Here is a 21,911-nt window from a genome sequence, read left to right on the forward strand (position 1 = left end):
TGTAAATGCCCAGTGGGCATGGCAGTACACCTGTAATCACACTGCACAGACAGTGGATCCCCAGGGCAAGCCAGCTAGCAGATTAGCTGTCCCTGTGAGCTGTGGGTTTGATTGAGAGATCCTGTCTCAATGAATAGTGGAAAGGGATTGAGGAAGACTCCCTATGTCAGCCTCTGGCCTACACACACACACACACACACACACACACACACACACACACATGCAAGCACGCAAGCACACACACACTGCATACACATGGGAATGCGCACATAAACATACCACGCACAACTAGGTATCTGTCAATAGAAAAATAGTTATAATCCAGTGTAGAGTAACAGACTACATTGTTAGATTAAAGCTGATGCATCGCTAGGTCATTACAGGAAAATACATGTGTTTAAAGTTCCCTACAAGGAAATTTCGGAATCTGCTTGTGTCCTCCAGGCAGCTGTGTAAATACATGCCGGTGTCTTGATGGAGGTGGGAGGAGAAAAGGACATGTTGATGAAGTGTGTAAAATGCTGGGTTTTTTTTTTTTTTAATGTAGCTTGTAAATACAGAAGTGTGTTTTTATGTTAGATGGATTTTGCTTTTTTTTTTTTTCTAATCATTTTCTTTAGAAAGGTTGCTTATACAGTAGATTAGGAAACAAAGACTTCTCCAAGGCGGTCCGAGTGAAAGCAGAGGGGGCCGCCGAGCAGCTGTCTTTGTGCCTCATTAAAAGTTGTGTGCACACTCGCGAAGCCCTCTGCAAGGTAAGCGTGAGCAGAAGGAGCATTTAGAAGCACTTCAAAGAAAGCTGAGAGGAGAGAGCCCGGCTCTTGTTTCCCCAGAAAATGTCCTTTGTCCCAGATGGTTTTCTTTGATTTCCTTTTTATTGATTAGAGCTTGACTGTATTCAAAGGCTGCAGGAGAGGATTTGCGGGTTGTTTTTTTTTTTCCCCCTGGGTGGAGAGCTACAGCATTTGCACATGTAGGCTGCCAGAGAGCTGGCAGAGGGGGCTCTGGATTCACTTGTGTAATTTACAGACGGTCTATTTTGGGTCTCCCTAGCCCACCCCACGTGGCACTACTCAATTAAGCTCATCAGGCTTCTATAAAAAAGGAAATGAGGCTTGTTTATTTGTGACATTGCCTCAAAGAGGGAAAAGGGAGAAATGATTCTCTAGCTCAGTTTCCTCCTCCCGTCTCCCTCCAGCCTCCTAAGGTGGGGAAGGACAGGTGTGTCTTGCTCATGTCCTCTCTGGGATGGTGATGTGACAGCGGTTCCATGTCCATCTGGGGCCTGCAAAGCTTGTTCTCAGGATCACCCAGACTGAAGTGGTATCAGGTGCCATGAGTGCGGCTTGACTTACAGTGCAGTCACATTCCCGCAGATCCACTGTGAATTAAAAACATCGAAGCTGAAAGCATCTTTCACCTCTCTGCTGCAGCCTGCAGCGTCATTGTCTCCCATTGTGGTGGAAGAGTGGTCCTCAGTGGGGTGCTATTGGGTGGTGATGGGGTCTTTAAGATGGGGCATAGGGGGAGGTCTTTAGGTCAAGGGGATATGCCACCAAAAAGACCCTGGACCTCTTCTCCTCCTCTCTTTTGCATTCCAGCTGTTCTGTGTGGTCCAGAGAAGGACCTGTGGTAGATCTATGGTAGCTTGGGTTTCAAATGAGTGTTTATTAACCACATAGAAGGCATAAAAACAGCAAGTGCAGGTAAGCAGAGGCTATAGGTCAATAGCAAGCCTTCAAGTCGGGTACTTACAACATCTGACAGAGAGGTCTGACAGGACAAACAAGGGTAACACCACCAGGGCTCACAAGTATCCAGCAGAAAAATACACTGGGGAGAAAGTGGTCGCCTGGGCCCCCAACACCGTCCTTCTGTGGCCCGGCTTCTGGCTTCCCTTCCCACTGCAGGCATTTTCATACTGTGGGATGAACAACAGTGACCTCTGTTGGAGATGGTTTGTCATCTCACTGTTCTCAAAGGCAGTGTTTTAACCCCCCAACTGTTTGCTGCTCTCTTTTCTCCCTCTTGTAGAATTAAGGGTAGCCCCTGCCCCAAGACGGGGATCTTTGGAGGATACTTTGAGACCAACATGACTGAATCTGAAATAGGGGGAAAGTGCCTGCTTCCAGAGCTGGCTTCTCAGTGAGCTTGAACAACACACATGACAACTCACCAATATTTCACCAACCATGATATAAGTGGTTTTGTTCTGCTGTGAACTCCCATATGACATATTGCCTCACCGCAGGCCCAGAGCAAAGGGGTCAGCCTACGGTGGATGGAAACTGCCATAAACCTTTCCTCTTAATAAGTTGATTATCTCGGGCATCTAGTTAGAATGACGGAAATGCTGTGTAGCCTTCCAAACATCACAGTTTAGTAGCACAGAACACCTGTTGTCCTTTCATGGCTGGTGGGAGTCATACTCACTGCTCATAACACTGCAAGAGAGAAGCACACATAGCCCGAGCTCAGACATCAGCATACAAAATTCAAAGACAATGTGGAAAAAAGAAATCCCAAGTTAAATCATTGTAAGTTAAAGACTATCCATATCAGCATGCCACGTGTGTCCCAGGATAGCTATGAATGTGGCCTGACTCATTTGTGAATGATAATGTCATGCCAAAATTTCAAAAGATTGGACACTCTCGTTCTATATAGGAGTAGACAGATGGGCATTGTACTGGCCTTTATGGGGAACATGAAAACATCTGGTAAGGACAGAGTGCCACAAAGGATATAAAACAAGGCTGCATGATGGGGGGACCAGGCTGGTTTGATGGGAAGCTTAGATGAGAAGGTGACATTTGAGATTCCCTGGAAACTGCAGGACTCCTGCACTAGCCATGGTCTTATATTTTTCTTCTTTGTTCGTGTGTGTGTGTGTGTGTGTGTGTGTGTGTGTGTGTGTGTGTGTGTGTAGGTATGTATATGCATGTCTGATTGGACATGTTGTACACAGGCCTGAGGAGGGCATCCAGTGTCTTGTCCTGCTCCGTTATTCTTGTCCCCATTCCCTTGAGACAGGGTCTCTCACTGAACCTGGAGCTGGGCTGGTGGCCAACAAGCCCCAGCCATCATCTCCCCACACACAGCACTGGGGTTACAAGGCGGGCATGTGGCCACGCCCATCTTTTTTTACATGAATGCTGGGTATCTGGACTCAGGTCTTCATGCTTGGGCAGCAAACACTCTTACCCATCTCCCCCAGACCCCAGCTTTCTAACTTCTCAATAATTCCTCTAGAATTGTTTTTCATACTCTTGCCCCTAAAATATACATCTCTCTTATTTGAAATAGAGATGAGGGTCCCACCTACTTCTGCAGGGGTCCCCAACAGATACCTGTTCTGCCTTCATGGGAAGACATCCTTATCTTTCCCTCTGACCAACCCAACCATAACAACTTGAAATTGCCTGGGTGAGGTTACTTATAAAGGAGAGTCTTCATTTATTTTTTAAAATCTAATCTATTAACTATCTCAGCTGCTTTGTCATGAATAACAAGTTATTTGGAACTTTGTGTTATGAAGTTTAGGAATTCAGGACCTGAGCAGGAAAGGGCAAGGGGACTGGAAGGAAGGACTCCCAGGTTCTATCCCATCCGTCAACATTTCTCTACAACAGGATAAGCTAAACAAAATTCAGCTCACATCTTAAGACCCCAGTTCATCCTTCTCCAGGAAGCCGTGGTGGCCGCATCCTGCTGAGGCTAGATCAGACTTCAGGCTCTCTAGTGTGCCCCGGGCCTGATGGTGCCCTCTTAAACGGAGACTAAGTTCACATAACATTAATGTGGTCTTTTTAACGTCTACCGTTCATTGGCATTGGGAGCCTCAGTGGTGTACAATCATCCTTTCCACCTAATTCTAGAACATTCCGTCACTCAGACAAGGCTGTGCATTTGTGACGTGGTCACCCTGCATTGCAGCGCTTCTCAGATCCTGGAAAACACCACTGGGCTCCCTGCTGCTGTCACTTCTCTTGTTGCTATGGCAAAGAGTGGCTTGGGGAAGGAAGGGATGCTTGGCTCATCGTCATGGAGGGGACGGCGTGGTGGCGGGAGAGAGGGGCAGCTGGTCACATTGCGTCTGCGCTCAGGGAGGAGAGCAACGAGTTCTGGTCCTTTTTCTGTTAATTCAGCCTGGGACCCCAGCCCGTGGGATTCAGGGTGGGTCTTCCCTCCTCAGGTAGACATCACCACAGACACACCCAGGAGTATCTCTTAGGCGACAAAACCAGTCCGTCAGTCAAGCGGACCCTCGAAGTTACCCACCACAGTTGGTACGTTTGTGTGTTAATGGGATCACACAGCACATGTCTGTGTCAAGCGTGTTTTCCACGCCCATCTGTGTCATGTGTGTCATTCCTTCACTTACACGTTTCTAATTTAGAGTGTGTGTGCACATATGTGTGCATGTGTGTTCGTGCATGTGCACACGTACCACAACCCATGTTTGGAGGTCAGAGCACCGCTTTCAGAAGTTGGTTTCTTTCCTCCCTCCGTGGGTTTCAGGGATGGAATTCAGGTCCTCAGGCTTTCATGGCAAGTGCCTTTACCCTCGTTCCTTCTTATGACTGAGGAACATTTGATTGTCTATATACACCACAGTGTGTCTCTATTAATGACGGACGCTGTGCGGCCTCCACCTGTGGGCTGCTGGGAATAGCACTGCATGAACATCTGGCACGTTTGCTGGGTTCTCTTCTCTGTGGGTTCGGGTTGTCATTGTTGTTGTTTTGAGACAGGGTCCCTCTCACCGTGCAGCCCAGGTTGGTCTTGAACTCATGAGCCTCCTGCCTCTGCCTCCCAAATGCTGAGGTTTCCCCCACCTAAAGCCTGGCTCGTGGATAAGTTTTTGTGTGGAGATCTGTTTTCTCTAGTAGCAGAATTGCCGGATCCCATGGTGGCTGTGTGTCAAAATTTTGTATGTACGAGTATATGTGTACATGTGGGTATTGCGTGTATACATGTGTGTGGTGTGCATGCACATGCATATGAAGTCCAGACATCAATGCAGGGAGTGTCCCTCAGGCACTTGCCACCTGATGTTTTGAGACCAAGTCTCTCCCTGAACCTGGGGCTCACCCATTGGCTGGGCCAGCTAACCAGCAGGCTCCAGGGGCCCACCTGGGTCTGCCGCCCCAGCGTTAGGATTACGACCAGTGCCATCGGCTGCCTTTTACCTGGGCGCTGGGGATCCGAACCATCCGCATGCTTCCTTAGCAAGCACTCAGCTGGCCGTGCATCACCTGACTCCAGCGTTGAGACTCTTGAGGCTCAGACTGTTGAGAGTTTTACATTTCCACCAGCTATGGCCAGGGTTCTGGTTTCAGGACATCATTTTCTGCTTTCTGCTTTTCTGTATGTGTGCACATGTGTTTGTGTGCATGCGGGAGTGCTGAATAACCTGTATGGAGATAGGCGCCGGTTCTCTCCTTCTGCCTTGTGGGTTCGGAGCTGCCTCGGTGGTAGAGTCATGGGTTCATCCTGATGGTAGCCATGTAGATAGGCAAACAGATCCTGGTGCTTTGACTTTTTTTTTTTTTTTTAAACCTCTTATCACCCAGTAGACTGTGCTTGGCTTGCTGCATGTCTGTGATTGCCCCTTCACTGTCAAGAAGGTCGTGCAAGATTAAAGACAGGAGCTGAGCCTGCACCCTCCTCATGTCATTCATGATCTGCACCACATGGTTTGGATGGATTCTTTCATTTGTAAAGTGGGAGCCTCTGGTGTGGCTGGAAGGACGGAATAGCAGCCACACAAGGGACTGAGCCTATGCTGATGTCTTACTGACAGCTGGCTGTAGTGGTCATGACCGTGACACCCCCTGGACTGAGGACCCAGGAACTATTGAATGAAGCTTGTTAAATGAATCATCAAGCGCTCTGTTCAGTTAGCCTTCTCTTTAGTTCCCACTAACCATCCCTGGGCTGCACATTGATCACTCCCTGATGAGCAAGCAGAAGAGCAGCTGGATCAATGCGCATGTTTCCCCGGGAGGCTGGGAGTGGACGCTGTGGAACTGGTGTGGGGTGGGCGTGGGAAGAAGAGGGAACAGTAAGCCTGAAGCCCACACAAGCAAGAAGCCCATTTAAGGCAAGAAAGGGGATGAGTCCAGGAAGCTGCCTCAGAGGGTCAATTTGGCAGCTTAGATGAAGGAAACAGCAGGCCTTTCTGCTCTTGAGGGTGTCAGGAAGGGCTCAAGAGGTCCCTGGGTACCGAGGTTCAGGCAATGGTGTCCTGTCCCCTCCCGCTTCCTTTGAGAATGTCCAAGGCTGGGCAGACTCCCATGAGGACAGCCACTGAGCAGCTTGCCATGGCCCATGGATGTCTCTAGAATCCGGCTATGCCCCGCCCCCAGCCATCTTACCCTTCATTTTATTCTTTAAACACACCAAGTTTATTCTTTCATGTTTAGGCAGCTTGAGTGACTGAGCCATTAATCCCTCCCAACCCCAGTTCCACACAGAAGGAAGGCATCAGGAGTTGAGAAGCTTGTAGATCTTAGAAGGAGTGAGGGAGGTGTTGTTTTGGATTATAAACCTGGCAAGAGGAAAGTTCCTGGAGACCAGGATGGCTTCCCCTGGCCTGAGCTCCTGTGGGGTCTCAGCCAGGCTTACTCACGGGAAAACAGATGTACCTGCGGGGTCAGATGCTAAGGATGCTGCACCCTCCAGGTCCCTGAGGACCAGCAGGAGGCCACATGCAACCATGTCAAGGGCCCTGGGCTTTTCTTATGTCCCAGGGTACCCAGTTCAGCTTTCCTGCCTTGAAAATCTGACCCTCCAAGCCAGGGCAGGAGAAACCTGAAAAGACAAAGGTAACCAGGGAACATAATGACAAGAGCAGGTCTCACCAAGCAGGTAGTGGATGGTGTTAAGGAAAAAATACCCAATGACACTTTTTTTTCTGTCCTGAGGTGGAACCCTTACACTTGCTAGGCAAATGCTCTACCACTGAACTACTGAACTACGTCAGAGATACTCTGTGTGTGTGTGTGTACATGCACATATTTGTGGGTGTGCATGTTTGTGTGGGTATGCACTTGTTTGTAGGTGTGTACATGCTTGTGTGTGTGTACATACTTGTGTGAGCATGCACATGTTTGTGAGTATCCATGTTTGTATGTATACATATTTGTGTGTATATGGCTGTGTGCATGTTTGTGTGTATGTGTCTTCATGTATTTGTGTGTGTGCATTGTGTACATGTTTTTTAGGTGTGTACGTATGTGTACATGTTTATGGGTACACGTGTGTATGTGTACATATTTGTGTGTATGTGTGTTATGCATGTTTGTGGGTGTGTACATTTGTGTAGGTGTGTGGATGTGTACATGTTTGTTGGTATGCATGTTTGTATATACACATATTTGTGCATATGTGGGTACGTACCTGTTTGTGTATATATATTTGTGGGTGTGTACATTTGTGTGGGTGTGTACATGTGTGAAGAGTGTGGACGTGTTTGTGGATATAGATGTTTGTATGCGTACATATTTGTGTAGGTGTGTGTGTACATGTTTTCTGTGTATTTATGTATATGTGTTTGTGTGGATGTGTATATGTTTTGTGTGGGTATATGCCAAATATTTTCTCATTCACTCTCAACCTTATTTTTTAGACAGGAGCTCTCACTGAACATAGAACAGTTCAGCTAAGGTGACCTGTCTGCCAGTGAGCTCCAGGGAGTCTCCTGTCTCTGTGCTTTCCCAACCCCCATCACTGGAGTAACCATGTGCCACCCCACCAAGATTTCATGTGGGTGCTGGGGGCCCAAAGCATGTCCACATGCTGGTGCAGCTGATGCTTTCCAGATGACACTTTAAAGCACAGGCAGTCAGACTTTCGTCAGGACCGCCCTGACGGCGTCAGGAGCACAGCAGTGAGATTCTGTAGAGGGGCAGAGCTTGGGCTCAGTCCTCACCCAGGACAGTGGTGGAATATTAATGAGGGGTGCCTCCAAGGGAAGAAGCATTCTGTCTAAATCAGCCTTGCTGAAGACTGGCCAGGCGACTGGGAACGGTGGAAGAGGAGGACTTGAGATTTGAGAACTCAGATATTGACGGCAGGGGTTTGGTGCTGGCAAGAGGGCTCAGTGGGTAAGGGTACCCCCAAAATTACTAAATAAACAAATAAAATATGATGAAAAAAGTAACAGGGCAGGGGGGCTCTTGGTGAGTGAAGTGAGCAGGCCCTTCTGCAGAACTGGTTTTCCACAAGTAGGTACACAGAGGGGCCACCACTATAGGCTATCCAGCAGAGACTCTTTGTCGGTCACCAAGTGGGAACGTGGGCCCAGCACTAGCAGACCTTCCTGTTCATCAAGCAAAGCAAGAAATTCTATTTTTTAATATGAAATAATTGGTCTTTTAAAAGTACATAATAATTAGTAACTGTCTGTCTGAATGTGACGTGAGCCAAATAAAATACGCCCATGGGTTGCAAGTTTGAAATCTGTAGCTAAGTGTGAGGTTGTTTCTTGTTTATAGGTTAACTTGATCCATATAGGAATCTGGTCTTGTTTTGTGTTTGAGACAGGGTTTCACTCTGTAGCCCTGGCTGGCCTAGAACTTCCTTGTAGAGTAGCTTGCCTCAAATTCATCAAGATTTGCCTTCCAAGTGCCTCTCAAGTGCTGCGATTAAAGGCATGTGCCACCATGCCCAGACCATATAGGAATCTTTTTGTGATAAACATTGTTTTAGAATTGCCACTTGCCATCAGTTTGCTGAAAGGGGTAGAGAACGTGAATGGATGCATGCATGTATGCATGAGTAAATGGATGGATGGGAGGATGGATGCATGTATGCATTGTAGTGGATGATGAGCATGATACATGCATGTATGCATAAGTAAGTAGATGGATGGGTGGAGGATGGATGCATGCATGTATGCATAAGTAAGTAGATGGATGGGTGGTGAATGGATGCATGCATGCATGTATGCATTAGTAAGTGGATGGATGAGTGGGAGGATGGATATATGCATGTATGTATAAGTAGGTAGATGGATGGGTGGAGGATGGATGCATGCATGCATGTATGCATAAGTAAGTAGATGGATGGGTGGAGGATGGATGCATGAATGTATGCATGAATAAGTAGATGGATGAGTGGGAAGATGGATGCATGCATGCATACATAAGTAGGTAGATGGATGGATAGGGGAATAGATGAAACATCTTTAGAGATACATTCTGAAATATTATTAATAAAATGGTGTATGTCTAGGGGCCACTTCACAATCATATATGGTGTTGAATGAAGATGTAGAAATTTAGATTGACCATGAGGTAATCCTTGAATCTGAGAGATGGCATATATTGAGGTTCCTTGGTCATTTTTTGACTTCTCATATGCCTGGATGTTAACCGTACTAAGAATGCTTATTTTAATATCCTGATCACCTAGAGATGCCTGTGTGGGGATAAACAGATAAAATTACATCCTACTTGGGACTTAGTTTAAAACCTTTAGCTAATTTTTTATAAACAGAGGTGAGTATAGATAAAACATAATTTGTCAAAAGTTTATAATTAATACAGTTGGGGAGTGGGTAATGGAGAATGATTCACTACTCTGAAGCAGCTGACTTTTTTTTTTTTTTTTTTTTTTTTTTTTACAATTTCTTAAATAGATACATGAAAATGAGGCTCTCATTTTCTAGGCAGCATGGAGTCAACCATCCTGGGTACTTATGTAGATTTTTCATAAGTGTAATAGTCCAACATAGAGGGAAGGGGTGCTCTTTGGTAGGAGGAGTGTGCTGAGCATGGTCGTGGTAAGGAATGGGCTCTGTAGTTAGCTATGGGTTAAGAGTGGTACCTTTTCCAGGTAGCACTCTGCTGGTTCAAGAGTCTGCGATCATTTCTCTGTCTAAACTACTTCTTTCCAGTTGTGTGACTTTGGACTGAGTCTCATTTTCACCATCTACTAAATGAAGTACGTAGTGTTGCCTCTTGGACTCGTCATGAAGACTCAATCGGGTGTTACATCCAAAGCACTTAGCACAGCACTTGGCCATCACTTCTGTTGCTGCTGTTAAACTTCCTAAGAGCAGAAAACACTTTCTGAGATAAACAAGAAAATAATTGAATGCAGAAACTAAAAGAAATCAAACATGGCTTAGTCGGTAAAACACTTGTATTCCTGATGATCCAAGTTCAATCCTCAGAATCCTCATAAAAATGCTGGGCATGCCAGCACATGCTTGTAATCTCAACATTGGGGAGGCAGAGACAGGAGGATCCCGGAGGCTCAGACAGCCAATCTAGCGTAGTTGATGAGCTCCAGACCAATAAGAGATCCTGTCTCAAAGGAGGTGGATGGCGTTGAAAGGATGATGCCCAGGTTTATCTGTCCTCTGACTTCCATGCAAACCCATACATGTGCACACATGCATACATACCCATGCACAAGAAAAAGCACAAGAAAGAAGCATCCACTGTTGATTGACCCACCGTCAACCACTCGGTTATGAGTTTTGGGAGTCAGCCTCCTGTACAGGGGACACCAAAGGGAAGAAACTAATGAAGCAACCTTCTGGTGATTTTCTTTCCTGCAGAATGAAGTGGAGCTGGGCGAGCTGCTTCTGTCTCTAAACTATCTCCCAAGTGCTGGGAGACTGAATGTGGACATCATTCGGGCCAAGCAGCTCCTGCAAACTGATGTGAGCCAGGGTTCAGGTATGGCACAATCCTAGTATCTTCTACATCTCTAAGGGGTTCTCTGTTGTTTGAGGGACCCAGTTTTTTGTGTCCTGGATGCTATTAATAAGGTAACATAAGGGTGGACAGCATCTAGAACTAGAATACTAGTTCAAAAAGAAAAAAAATAAATGATTAGCTATGTCTTAGGATGAAACAGGTCATCATGGGAACCTTATCACACCTGTGACCAGGTACGATAACTTCTGAAATCCATCTTCTCTTTGAACTTATTCGTCACTGAGAAGTAACTTGCTTTTCCCACATCCTATGCCTGTAATGCAGATGTTATACTCTAGGTGGCGATAGCTCACAAGGTGGGCCCAGACTGAGGGTTTTTTTTTTTTTCAGCTCATGTCCTGTGTACCATAATTCTTTATAAATCCCAGCTCTGAAAGCGCTATTTACTTTCAAGCAGAAACCGGTTCAAACACATTTAACAAAAATCCCAGATTCCATTCCATCTGTATGTAGCTTCTTCTGTGACAGCCTAGGATGCTATTGTAAATGAAGCCGTGATCGCTGGGCTCCCTCCCTTCAGCTCAGTGGTAGAAGTGCTGCTCCCCCGCCCCAGATCCAATGGCCAAAGGAAGTTGTTTGCAATGAGGTGGCAGCCGAATCTAGACTGCACCCTGAGTTCTCAAAAGCCACACTGTAAAGTAGAGGCTTCAAGATGGCTGGAGGAAGGAACACTGCAGTGGCTAGCGCATTCCAGCTCACCATAATGGAGAGGCAGGATGCTGAAGCAGAGGGAAGCCAAATTGCCTGCCGCAAAACGTCTGTGCTGTTTGCAAAGATGTGACCCTGAGAAGTTACTTAACCTCTGGATATCTCAACTCCTTCGTCTCAAAAATTGTATAATGATAGTATGGGCTGCTTAAATATTTAAATTCAATCACCTGCACAAATCCCTTTCTAACTATAAAATGACCAAAGCATGACAAGTCTAATTCTGCCTTTGCTCTTCTCCTGTGTATGAGCTGTGAGCCCATTGGCCTGTAATGGCTTTCTGCTTTTGGATTGCCTCCAACCTGGTTCTGCCTCCACCAGCTAGACCTTGAGCAAATCATCCCTTATCTTTAAATCTTCGGTTTTCCCATTTATAAAATGAACATGATGCCTAAAACATGGGGAGGAGTTCAATAAGTGCTAGATGTGTGGAGGAAGAGGAAAGGAAATCAGCAGATAAGAAGCTAGATGTGGTAACAGAACAGTCGGATACATAGGAGAATGATTAAGTGAAAGCAGGGGTGGATTGATGCCTGGATTAGTAAATGGATGAGTGGTTAGATGAGCAGGTGAATCAGTGGGTAGATAGATAGGAAAAATGAAAACAGCTCAGTAGTAGAACCCTTGCCTGGTGTGCAGGAGGCCCTGGGCTCCATCCCCAGCACTGCAGACTATATAGAGATGGGGAGGGAGTAGATGGTTACCCTGTTACATAGATAATTTGGGTGGAAGGATGGATGCATGGACAGATGGATGGGTAGATAGAAGAATGGTGAATGGTGAGTGTATTAATGACTTGATGGATAGATGGGAAATAGATGGACAAAAGAGTAAATGAGTGCTTGTGTAGATGAATGGAAGAATTGGTCGAGATGGGCAAAAAGTGAATGGATGGATGGATGGATGGATGGATGGATGGATGGATGGATGGATAGGTGGGTGGGTGGGTGGAAGAGTGGGAGAGTGGGAGAGCGAGAGGAAGGCTGGAAAGTTGAAGAGATGAGAGATGGTAGATTATGTTTCCTCATCTCCAGTATTCTACAATGTTGTATCCAATCCTCAGACCCATTTGTAAAAATCCAGCTGGTACATGGACTCAAGCTTGTGAAAACCAAGAAGACATCATTCTTGAGAGGCACAATTGACCCTTTTACAATGAATCCTTCAGCTTCAAAGTTCCCCAGGAAGAACTGGAAAATTCCAGCCTAGTATTCACAGGTAAGATAACATCCTAGACCCTGAGGAAGCTCTGGTGAGGCATGTTCAACTTGTTGCATAAAAACTGAAGGCATGTAGAGCGAGTTAACGCCTAAGAATTTGGTGTCTGATATTCAATTACCTAGATTTGAACTAACTTCCTATCCAGAAACTTGGACAACACCATAGACTATAAACACAGTTGTTATGTAATTGCCAGGAATCTAACTCAAGCTAGATTCCTTGAAACTGCCACTTAACTACCCTGGGCCTCAGTTTCCTCAGCTATAAATTACGGATAATATTAGCTCTTGTGTTATATAGGTTTACTGTGTTGAGTAAATGATTTATGACCCTTGAATAGTATCTTATATATATTATGTCAGCTTTGATAGTGATGGTGGTGGTCCTGGTGTCAGGGATGGTAGTGGTGGTGATGATTCAAGTTGCTGGGTTTAATATAAGTGTAGAAGGCTGGGCGATAGTGGACCACACTTTTAATCCCAACACTCTGGAAGCAGAGTCAGGTGGATCTCTGAGTTTGAGGCCAGCCTGGTCTACAGAGTGAGTTCCAGGACAACCAGAGCTACACAGAGAAACCCTGTCTCAAAAAAATTAAAAAATTAAAATAAAGTGAGGTCACCTTACTCAGAAAGGACAGTTGTAAAAGGCATGGAGAATATAATATTTAAGAACAGGTGTCATGTGCCACTCTGGTAAAATTTAATCTACTTTTCTGGGATACAATTGTGTTTGATTTTAGGGGTTAGTAGTTTTCTGTTACTGCATAACAAATCACCCTGAATTTTAGTAGCATAAATAAGTCATCACATATTGTGTCATAGTTCCTGTCACTCAAGAGCCTGGACATGGAGCTGGGGTCAGAGCTCATGCTAGAGTGTTTGCCTAGCATATATGAGGCTCAGATTCAATGCCTAGCACTATACAAATCTGGTGTGGTGGCGCCCACCTGTAATCCCAGCACTCAGAGGATCAGAAGTTCAAGGTCAGCCTCAGCTACATAGCAAGTTCGTAGACTGCCTGGGCTAAATGAGACCGTGTCTTAAAAACAAAACAAAAAACCAACTCTGGCAGAGCTCTGATGTGCTCTGTGGTTCTGGCTGGTCTGACATCTCCCCCAAGGAGTCCTGCTCTGGGACAACTGGAAACTCTCCTCTGTTTAGATGTAGTCTAAAGTCCTTGTCTCCAGGTCTTTCATGAACTCTTGCCCTGGCCAAAATCTTTATGAGATGCTGAAGAGATGACTCAGTGGTTAGAGTCCCTGCTGTACTAACACAAGGTTCAAATCCCAGAACTCATATAAAAACCACGCGTGGCTGCATGGGCCTCTTACCTCAGTACTGGGGGCTCCTTGACAGTGGCCATCAGATTCTCAAGGGAATAAGGAGGCAGATGATAATCACCCTCCCCTGGGTTTCACATACACATGCACCAGTACACACACACACACACACACACACACACACACAGAGAGAGAGAGAGAGAGAGAGAGAGAGAGAGAGAGAGAGAGGTGAAATTTTCAAAGAATAATTTGAAAAGGACACTTTTGTAGATATTCATGAATTCAACAAGTATGTATTAAACATCTTCTCCCTGCCCAGACATTGCTTCCAAGTGCTAAGGACAGAGCAGAAACCCAGTTGATCCCATCTGGGTCCTCAGGGTCACTTGGCCTCTTTATAACCATAACTGTACTACTTACTGTTCTGAAATTATCGGTGAAGGTGTCTGGTTCTTCACAAAAGAAATGCAAGTGTGGAGAAGTTTGCACTTATTTGCAAAGGGTTTCAAAACCCTTAAATCTCACATAGTTATTCTGTAAGAAAGAAATTTCAAAGTGCAAGTGTGTACAGAGAGAGAGAGAGAGAGAGAGAGAGAGAGAGAGAGAGAGAGAGAGAGAGAGAGAGAGAGAGAGCGCCCCACCTCTGAGGTGATTGTTTTCAGTTGGGAAGCATTGTCAAAGCTCTATCAGAAAAGGTCTCTCTGTGTCTCTCTAAATTGCATTTACTTATTTGTGTGTGTATATGTGTTTGTGCACTTGATATCATGGTGTCTTGACTGAGTCCGTTCTCTCCTTCCACTGTGTAAGTCCTGAGGATCAAACTGAAGTTGTCAGGCTTGGCACTTGACCCTCTGAGCTTGCTTGCCTGTCCAAGACCTGTGCTCTTGACACACACAAAAGATGTACTTAACCATACAAGCACCAAGGCTCGTGCCCCTTAAGGCCAGCACCGTGGCAAATGTTCACTCTGGAGGAAGTTGACATGGCTCCCCATGCCATGATGTCAAGGTTACTTACAGCATCATCAGGGAGCTTGAGAATGAATGCAGCCAGTGGCCATGCCTCATCCCCAGAGACTGGACCAGAGTGCTGGGACTGGGTGTCCACAGCAAGTCCTCACCATAGTTTTGCTGCCAGGGTTTCAGTCAGCCAGTCAAATGAAGTGCAAAAACACTGAATGACCAGTCGGCGGTGGCACACGCCTTTAATCCCGGCACTTGGGAGGCAGAGCCAGGTGGATCTCTGTGAGTTCAAGGCCAGCCTGGTCTACAGAGCAAGATCCAGGACAGGCTCCGAAGCTACACAGAGAAACAAAAAAAACACAGACTCCCACTAAAATCCCACTGTATCCACGGAACCTGGAGGGCAGTATATAGATGTAGTAAGTATTCTAGTTTATTATTGGCCGCTGTTCATCTCTTACTCTGCTGTATTTATAAGTTAAACTCCATCACAGGTATAATACAGAGTTGATACTGTGAGATGTTTGAGGCATCCACTGGGCCTCTCAGATTGTCTTCCTACAGATGAAGGGGGTCTACTGTATATATAAAGATATTATAAAGTACCTCTAGATATTTCTAGTACTTGGCTAGGGTACAGAGTCACAGCTAAGAATGGGAACTACGGTTGGTTGGCATTTTACCCACAGGGCTCTGGCTAGTATAGTAGCAGAAATGTGGATGAGTGGGTTTGGATCTAGACAAAGCCACAACCCTCTCATGCAGCTCCACAGGTCTCTGACTTCCTAGATTTGCTGTTTGGGGGAGAGTGCCATTGCCTCCAGGCTAAGGATCCGAGTTCCAGCCCAGCCCCAGGTTTCCAAACACTTCTCAGGGAAAGTCAGGTTGATCTGCAATTTAAGCATTTGCTGAGACTCCTTGGGGAACCCTGTAATTAGCCTGGGGCTGGGCATTCTGAGAAGTTTCTTCTCATGGGGATGGGGGGGAGGGAGGATTCTTCTGCCTGCAGGCAGTCAGGTGAAAAAACAGCTGGGTTTAAAAAGAAAAAAGGAAAAGGGAAGATTGCTTTCCCACCCTTGAAACATATGGTTTAGGACCTTTCTGGAAAATCCACCAAGGTCCTGTGTGGAGGGGAATGTGAATTGGCCAAAGAAGTGATTGGGAGGGAGGAGGAGGGAGGAGGGACAGTGTGGAGAAGAAGGAAGAGGAGGGAATTGAGGGAAAAGGGAGGAAGGAACTGCTAAGAGAAGAGGAGGCCAGAGGAAGGGAAGCAGGAAGAAGAGGGAAAGGGAGGAAGGGACTCAATTCAATATTCAAAAACTTAGAAGTAGACCTCTATTGCCATCCACCAATTCTACTTCTCTGTGTAAAAAGGGGGCAGGGAATCTACAGGAACTGAAAGCAGAGACCCAGGTGTCTGTGTCCCTGTGTCCTCAGCAGCAGCATCCACACAGCTAGAAGGGAAACCACCCAGGTGCTCAGTGATGGACAGTGAAGGATGCAGTCTCTACTCTTAACTCTTTTGGAGGCCCACCACTCAGCTCCCAAATAATCACATGGAGGCTTATTCTTACTTATGAATGCCCAGCTGGCCTTAGCTTGGCATGTTTCCAGCCAGCTTTTCTTAAATTATCCCATTTACCTTTTGCCTCTAGGCTTTTACCATTCCCTATTTCTGTGTATCTTTTCTTTCCTTCTTATTCTGTGTCTAGTTGTTTGGCTGGGTGAGTGGTCCCTAGCATCCTCCTCTCCTCCTTCTTTTCTCACTCTTCTCTTCTCTTTTTCTCCTTCCATTTATTCTCCCCGCCTGGCAGCTCCGCCTATTTCTCTCCTGCCTAACTATTGGCCGTTCAGCTGTTTACTAGACCAACCAGTTGTTTTAGACAGGCAAACACAGCTTCACAGAGTTAAATAAATGCAACATAAAGGAACTCAACACATTTTTGCATCATTAAACAAATGTTCCACAGCATAAATGAACATTTTCAACTAATATTCTACAACAGAAAGACAAAGAGAACCTGGCCTATCCAGACCATGAAATGACCATTAAACTCAAAAAGGAAGCTCTTTGGATGCCTGCTACATCATGAAGCTTGAAGTCATGTGCTGTAGAATAAGCTAGCCAGAAAAGGATGAGCATCATATAGATCAGTCAAAAATCTATGAGAATAGGGGTCTCTGGGCTTAAGAGCAGGGTACATAGGAGCTGTTTTTAATGGTAGAGAGCTTCACTTTGGGATTATTATTATTATTATTATTATTATTATTATTATCTAGTGTTGGCATGATGTCACACTCCTGTAACCCCAGGAGTCAGGAGATGGAGACAGGAGCATCATGAGTTCAAGGCCAGCTGGGACTATGTAGTGAGACCCTGACCCTGACAAACACCTGTTCAAACATGGACTCAGGCAGGGCGTGTTGGTGTACACCTTTGATACCAGAACTCAGGAGGCAGAGGCAGGCAGATCTCTGTGAGTTGGAGGCCAGCCTGGTCTATAAAGTAAGTTCTGGTACAGCCAGGACTACACCAAGAAACCCTGCCTCAAACCAACAACAACAAAACCCATGGGCTCCAACAGCAATTATGGCTCCTATCATATCAGGGCAGTACATGTCACGGATTGTGTGTTAAACAGTGTTTTAAAAATGTATCTTTTAGCCAGGGGTGGTGGCCCACGCCTTTAATCCCAGCACTTCGGAGGCAGAGGCAGGCGGATCTCTGTGAGTTCAAGGCCAGCCTGGTCTCCAAAGCGAGTTCCAGGAAAGGCACAAAGCTACACAGAGAAATCCTGTCTCAAAAAAAACAAAAAAAAAAAAAAAAAAAAAGAAAGAAAGGGAGACTAAAAATGTATCTTTTATGTGTATTGAGCTGCTTTGGTGTTTGCTTGTTTTTTGTTGAAACAGAGTCTCAGACATGCAGACTAGCCTCAAACTCTGTAGGTGAGGCTGACTGGGATCATGGGTGTAAGCCCAGGACTTTGTGCATGCTAACTGGACTCTCTACCAAATGACCAACATCCTCAGCCCTGTTTGTTTTTTGAGAAAAGAGCCTTGTTATGTAGCCGCAGATGGATATGAAACTTGCTGTGTAGACCAGACTGGCCCCCAACTTGTGGTGATTTTCCTGCCTCTGCCTCCCACTAGGAGCCTCCATGCTTGACTTGCAACTTTTTAACAAAGGAAAGAAATGCAACTGGAGCCACATAGACTGTGAGCACTTTAGGTATGTGATTGGATGCTGATGTGGGTCCCTAGTGGGCCATCTTCCTCCACTGCCTGGAGGGAATGTAACCCAGCAGTTAGGGCTCTGTCATGTTGGCACTTTGCTCCCAGAAAACCTTCCCAGCCTCAATTTCCTCATCTGTAAAATGGGGGTGCTGGCATTTCACTCAGTGGGTTGTTTTAAAGTCCAGATGTGTTAGCATATGTCTATGCTTAGCTCAGCGAAGGTACTCCTTAGATGTGCTCTAATGCCATCACTAATTGAAGCACTCACAGATGACTATTCTGCAGCCAGATTCCACCTTGAAGCTCTTCTGAAAGAAGACCAGATCACTCTCTCTCCTCTTCCTTCTCAGAGTTAGAGGAGACCTTGTCTTCTTGGAGATGAAGCTGGGGGAACCTTAACTTAGGACAAAGGATTGTGTCATTTGCTTGTTCCTCAGTGTCTCCTAAGTGTCCTACCTGGGACTGTGTTAGATGCTACACATTCAAATCAACTCAGATATTCAGGGCCCATGTTCTTGGGGAGCTTAGGTCAAGACTGGGGAGTGAGAGGAGGCGGCACATGAGCTAGGAGTTAAGAGATGAGCAGCATGGACCAGAGGAGGGATCAGAGGGTGTGAAAGAGCCCGGGAGGTCCCTGACAAAAGCCACCTTCATCCTTTAGCTAGGCAATGGATGGCCTGCAGGGGTCCACATGGAAGACCCCATCCTGTTACCCACTTGTCTTGTTGGATCTCAGAGTACATGCTGCAGAAACTCTTCAGGACACAGACAGCGATAGCTTGTGCTGGGCAGCTCTGAAGAAAGCCAAGGAATGTCTGGCACCTCTCTCTCTCTCTCTCTCTCTCTCTCTCTCTCTCTCTCTCTCTCTCTCTCTCTCTCTCTCCCTCTCCCTCTCCCCCTCCCCTCTCCCTCTCCCTCTCCCCCTCCACCCCTCCCTCCTTCCCTCCCTCCCTGCTCCTCCTTCTCCTCTACTGCCAGCCTGCTGACTTTCACATGCATGGGACAATGCAGATTCTAGCCAAGAATGATGGCACATGCCTGTGATACTGGTGCATAGGAGATGGAAATAGGAAGATTATGGGTTCAAAACCAGCTGGGACTACATAGTCTCTAGCTTCCAGTCTTGTGAGCCAAATGAATCTCTATTCTTTGTTTGTTTGTGTTTGTTTTTGTTTTTCAAGACAGGGTTTCTCTGTGCAGTTTTGGTGCCTGTCCTGGATCTCGCTCTGTAGACCAGGCTGGCCTCAAGCTCACAGAGATCTACCTGGCTCTGCTTCCCGAGTGCTGGGATTAAAGGTGTGCACCACCATCACCCAGCTAAACCTCTATTCTTAATAAATGCCCCCAGCAACAGAAAGCAAACTAAAGTGTAGACTTGTTTTGGGTTTGGGGACAGGCTCTCTGTCTGGCCCAAGCTGGCTTCAAACTTACCACCTCCTGCCTCTGCCCCTGCCCCTGCATCTGCCTCCAGAGTGCCATGGTTACAAGCAGGTACCACAACACCGAGCCTGACAAGGACTGTTTAAAAGGCTGATGTCCAGAGGTCAGCTCGCAGTTATCAAACCTGCCATGACATCTATCTCTCAAAGCTTTGAGGTGGCTCTCTTGCACAAATGATGTCAGCCAGACTTTGCCCAGAGTCCATCTGCTCCCTCCCTCCCCACTGTCTGTTTGGAATTCTCCCAGGTCCCACTGGGAGAGAGAGTTCTGAGACACCTGGTCTGTGTTTCGTAACTGCCCGTCTTTCTGCAGCTGGAGCACAGACTTGGTTAATTGAGTGAATCTGCTGCAGCAATGAAGTGGGTGGAGAGGCAATGGGTACAGATCAAAGGATGGAGGGTGGTGCCTCCAACATCCACCCTGGAAAGACCGAGGGGTCTGCTGGGTACAAGGTGGCATGCATAAAAAGTGTTCGGTGTGGAAAGTCAGGCAGCCTGGCAGTGGTGGCGCACGCCTTTAATCCCAGCACACAGGAGGCAGAGCCAGGTGGATCTCTGTGAGTTTGAGGGCAGCCTGGGCTACAGAGTGAGTTCCAGGAAAGGCACAAACCTACACAGAGAAATCCTGTCTCGAAAAACGAAACCAAAAGAAGAAGAAGAAGAAGAAGAAGAAGAAGAAGAAGAAGAAGAAGAAGAAGAAGAAGAAGAAGAAGAAGAAGGGAAGAAAAGAAAAGAAAAGAAGAGAAAAGGAAAGAAAAGAAGAGAAAAGAAAAGAAGAGAAAAGAAAAGAAGAGAAGAGAAAAAAGAAAGAAAAGCCAGGCATGGCTATAATCCCAGCATTGGAAGGTAGAGACTGGAGGGTACTGGGATGTCAATGGCTAACCAGTCCAACCAATCACTGAACTCCAGGTTCAGTGAAAGAAGCTGTCTCAAAAAATAAGGTAGAAGACCAGGCAGAGGATGGTGGCACAGGCCTTTAGTCTCAACACTGGGGGAGACAGAGGCAGGCAGATCTCTATGAATTCAATGCCAGTGAGGGGTATTAAGTGAGATCCTGTCTTTAAATAAATACAATGAAGTGTGATAGAAGAAAACATCTGACATTGACTCTGGCCTCCACACCACAACTCAACACACACACACACACACACACACACACACACACACACACACACACACACACACACCAGGTTTCGGGAGCAGGTACGGAAAAGCTGAACACATCCATTGAAGGAGAGAGGAGGAAGCTAGTTGAGAAGGACATGGCTGTTCTAAGATGGAGTTGTATTATGAGTTTATTCTGGGGCACAGATGTCTCCCCAAAGTTTTGGCCCTCTCCCAGTCCACCTGCCGTACTTCCCTGCAGCTTCCACCTCGCCTCATTCAGCTGGGTTTCATGAGCACAAACCCCAGCTGAGTCCTGGAGAGAGAGCTCTAGGCTGTGCAGACTGTGGAGTGGTTTGGTTCACATTTCACCTTTGCCACCTAGCCATAACACCAGGCAAATGCTACTCTCTTCTGTGCCTCAGTTTCTCCTCTATTATGAGTTTCTAATTCAACACTTTATAGCATAAGCCTTGAGTATGCCTGCACATGGTTGATTGATACTTAAGATTTACCAGATGCAATAGTGTTGTGCTGACGATGCTAAGGCTGGTGGTGATGGTGATGCTGCTTCGCAAGTCATGATAATGGTGGTGGTGCTGGTATTGATACTGTTGCTGTTGCTGCTGCTGTTGCTGTACTTACTAATCATTATGGTGGTGGTGGTGCTGGTATTGATGCTGTTGTTGTTGTTGTTGCTGCTGCTGCTGCTGCTGCTGCTGCTGCTGCTCCTGTACTTACTAATCATGATGCTGATGGTGGTGCAGGTATTGATGCTGTTGTTGTTGTTGCTGCTGCTGCTGGTGTTGATGCTGATGCTGTAGTGATGCTGCTGCTGTGGCTGGTGGCAGTAATGGTGGTGCTTATGTTAGATAGTCCTACCATAGAAGGATCGGACCCTGGAATTATAAGGACTTGGGATGAATCTTGAGCCCACCATTAGTCAGCTGTGACCTTAAGCAAGTGATTCTACCTCTCTGAGCCCAGCTTCTTCACATGTAAAATGTAGCCCATTATTCCTGTTATAGAATTTAAGGTGTAGGGCGGTGGCACCATATACCTGTAATCCCAGAACTCAGGAGGCAGAGGCAGGCGGATCTCTTAAATTCAAGGCCAGCCTGGTCTACAGAGAGAGTTCCAGGACAGCCAAGGCTACAGAGAGAAACCCTGTCTCAGAGGGAAAAAATGGAAAAAAGAATTAAAGGCGAAGCAGCATGTGGACCTGTCC

General features: G+C 46.3%; 1 protein-coding gene across 1 annotated transcript in view; it reads left to right on the forward strand.

Annotated features, from left to right (window-relative positions):
- The window catches only part of Syt17 (synaptotagmin 17), a 72,056-nt gene that overhangs the window by 28,606 nt on the left and 21,539 nt on the right, over window positions 1-21,911 (forward strand). The window contains 3 exon segments of the mRNA XM_028867785.2: window positions 10,574-10,694; window positions 12,508-12,585; window positions 12,588-12,662. Of these exon segments, the coding sequence (XP_028723618.1) occupies window positions 10,574-10,694; window positions 12,508-12,585; window positions 12,588-12,662 (274 nt within the window).

Source organism: Peromyscus leucopus, chromosome 1, assembly GCF_004664715.2.
Source record: "Peromyscus leucopus breed LL Stock chromosome 1, UCI_PerLeu_2.1, whole genome shotgun sequence".
Taxonomy (NCBI): domain Eukaryota; kingdom Metazoa; phylum Chordata; class Mammalia; order Rodentia; family Cricetidae; genus Peromyscus; species Peromyscus leucopus.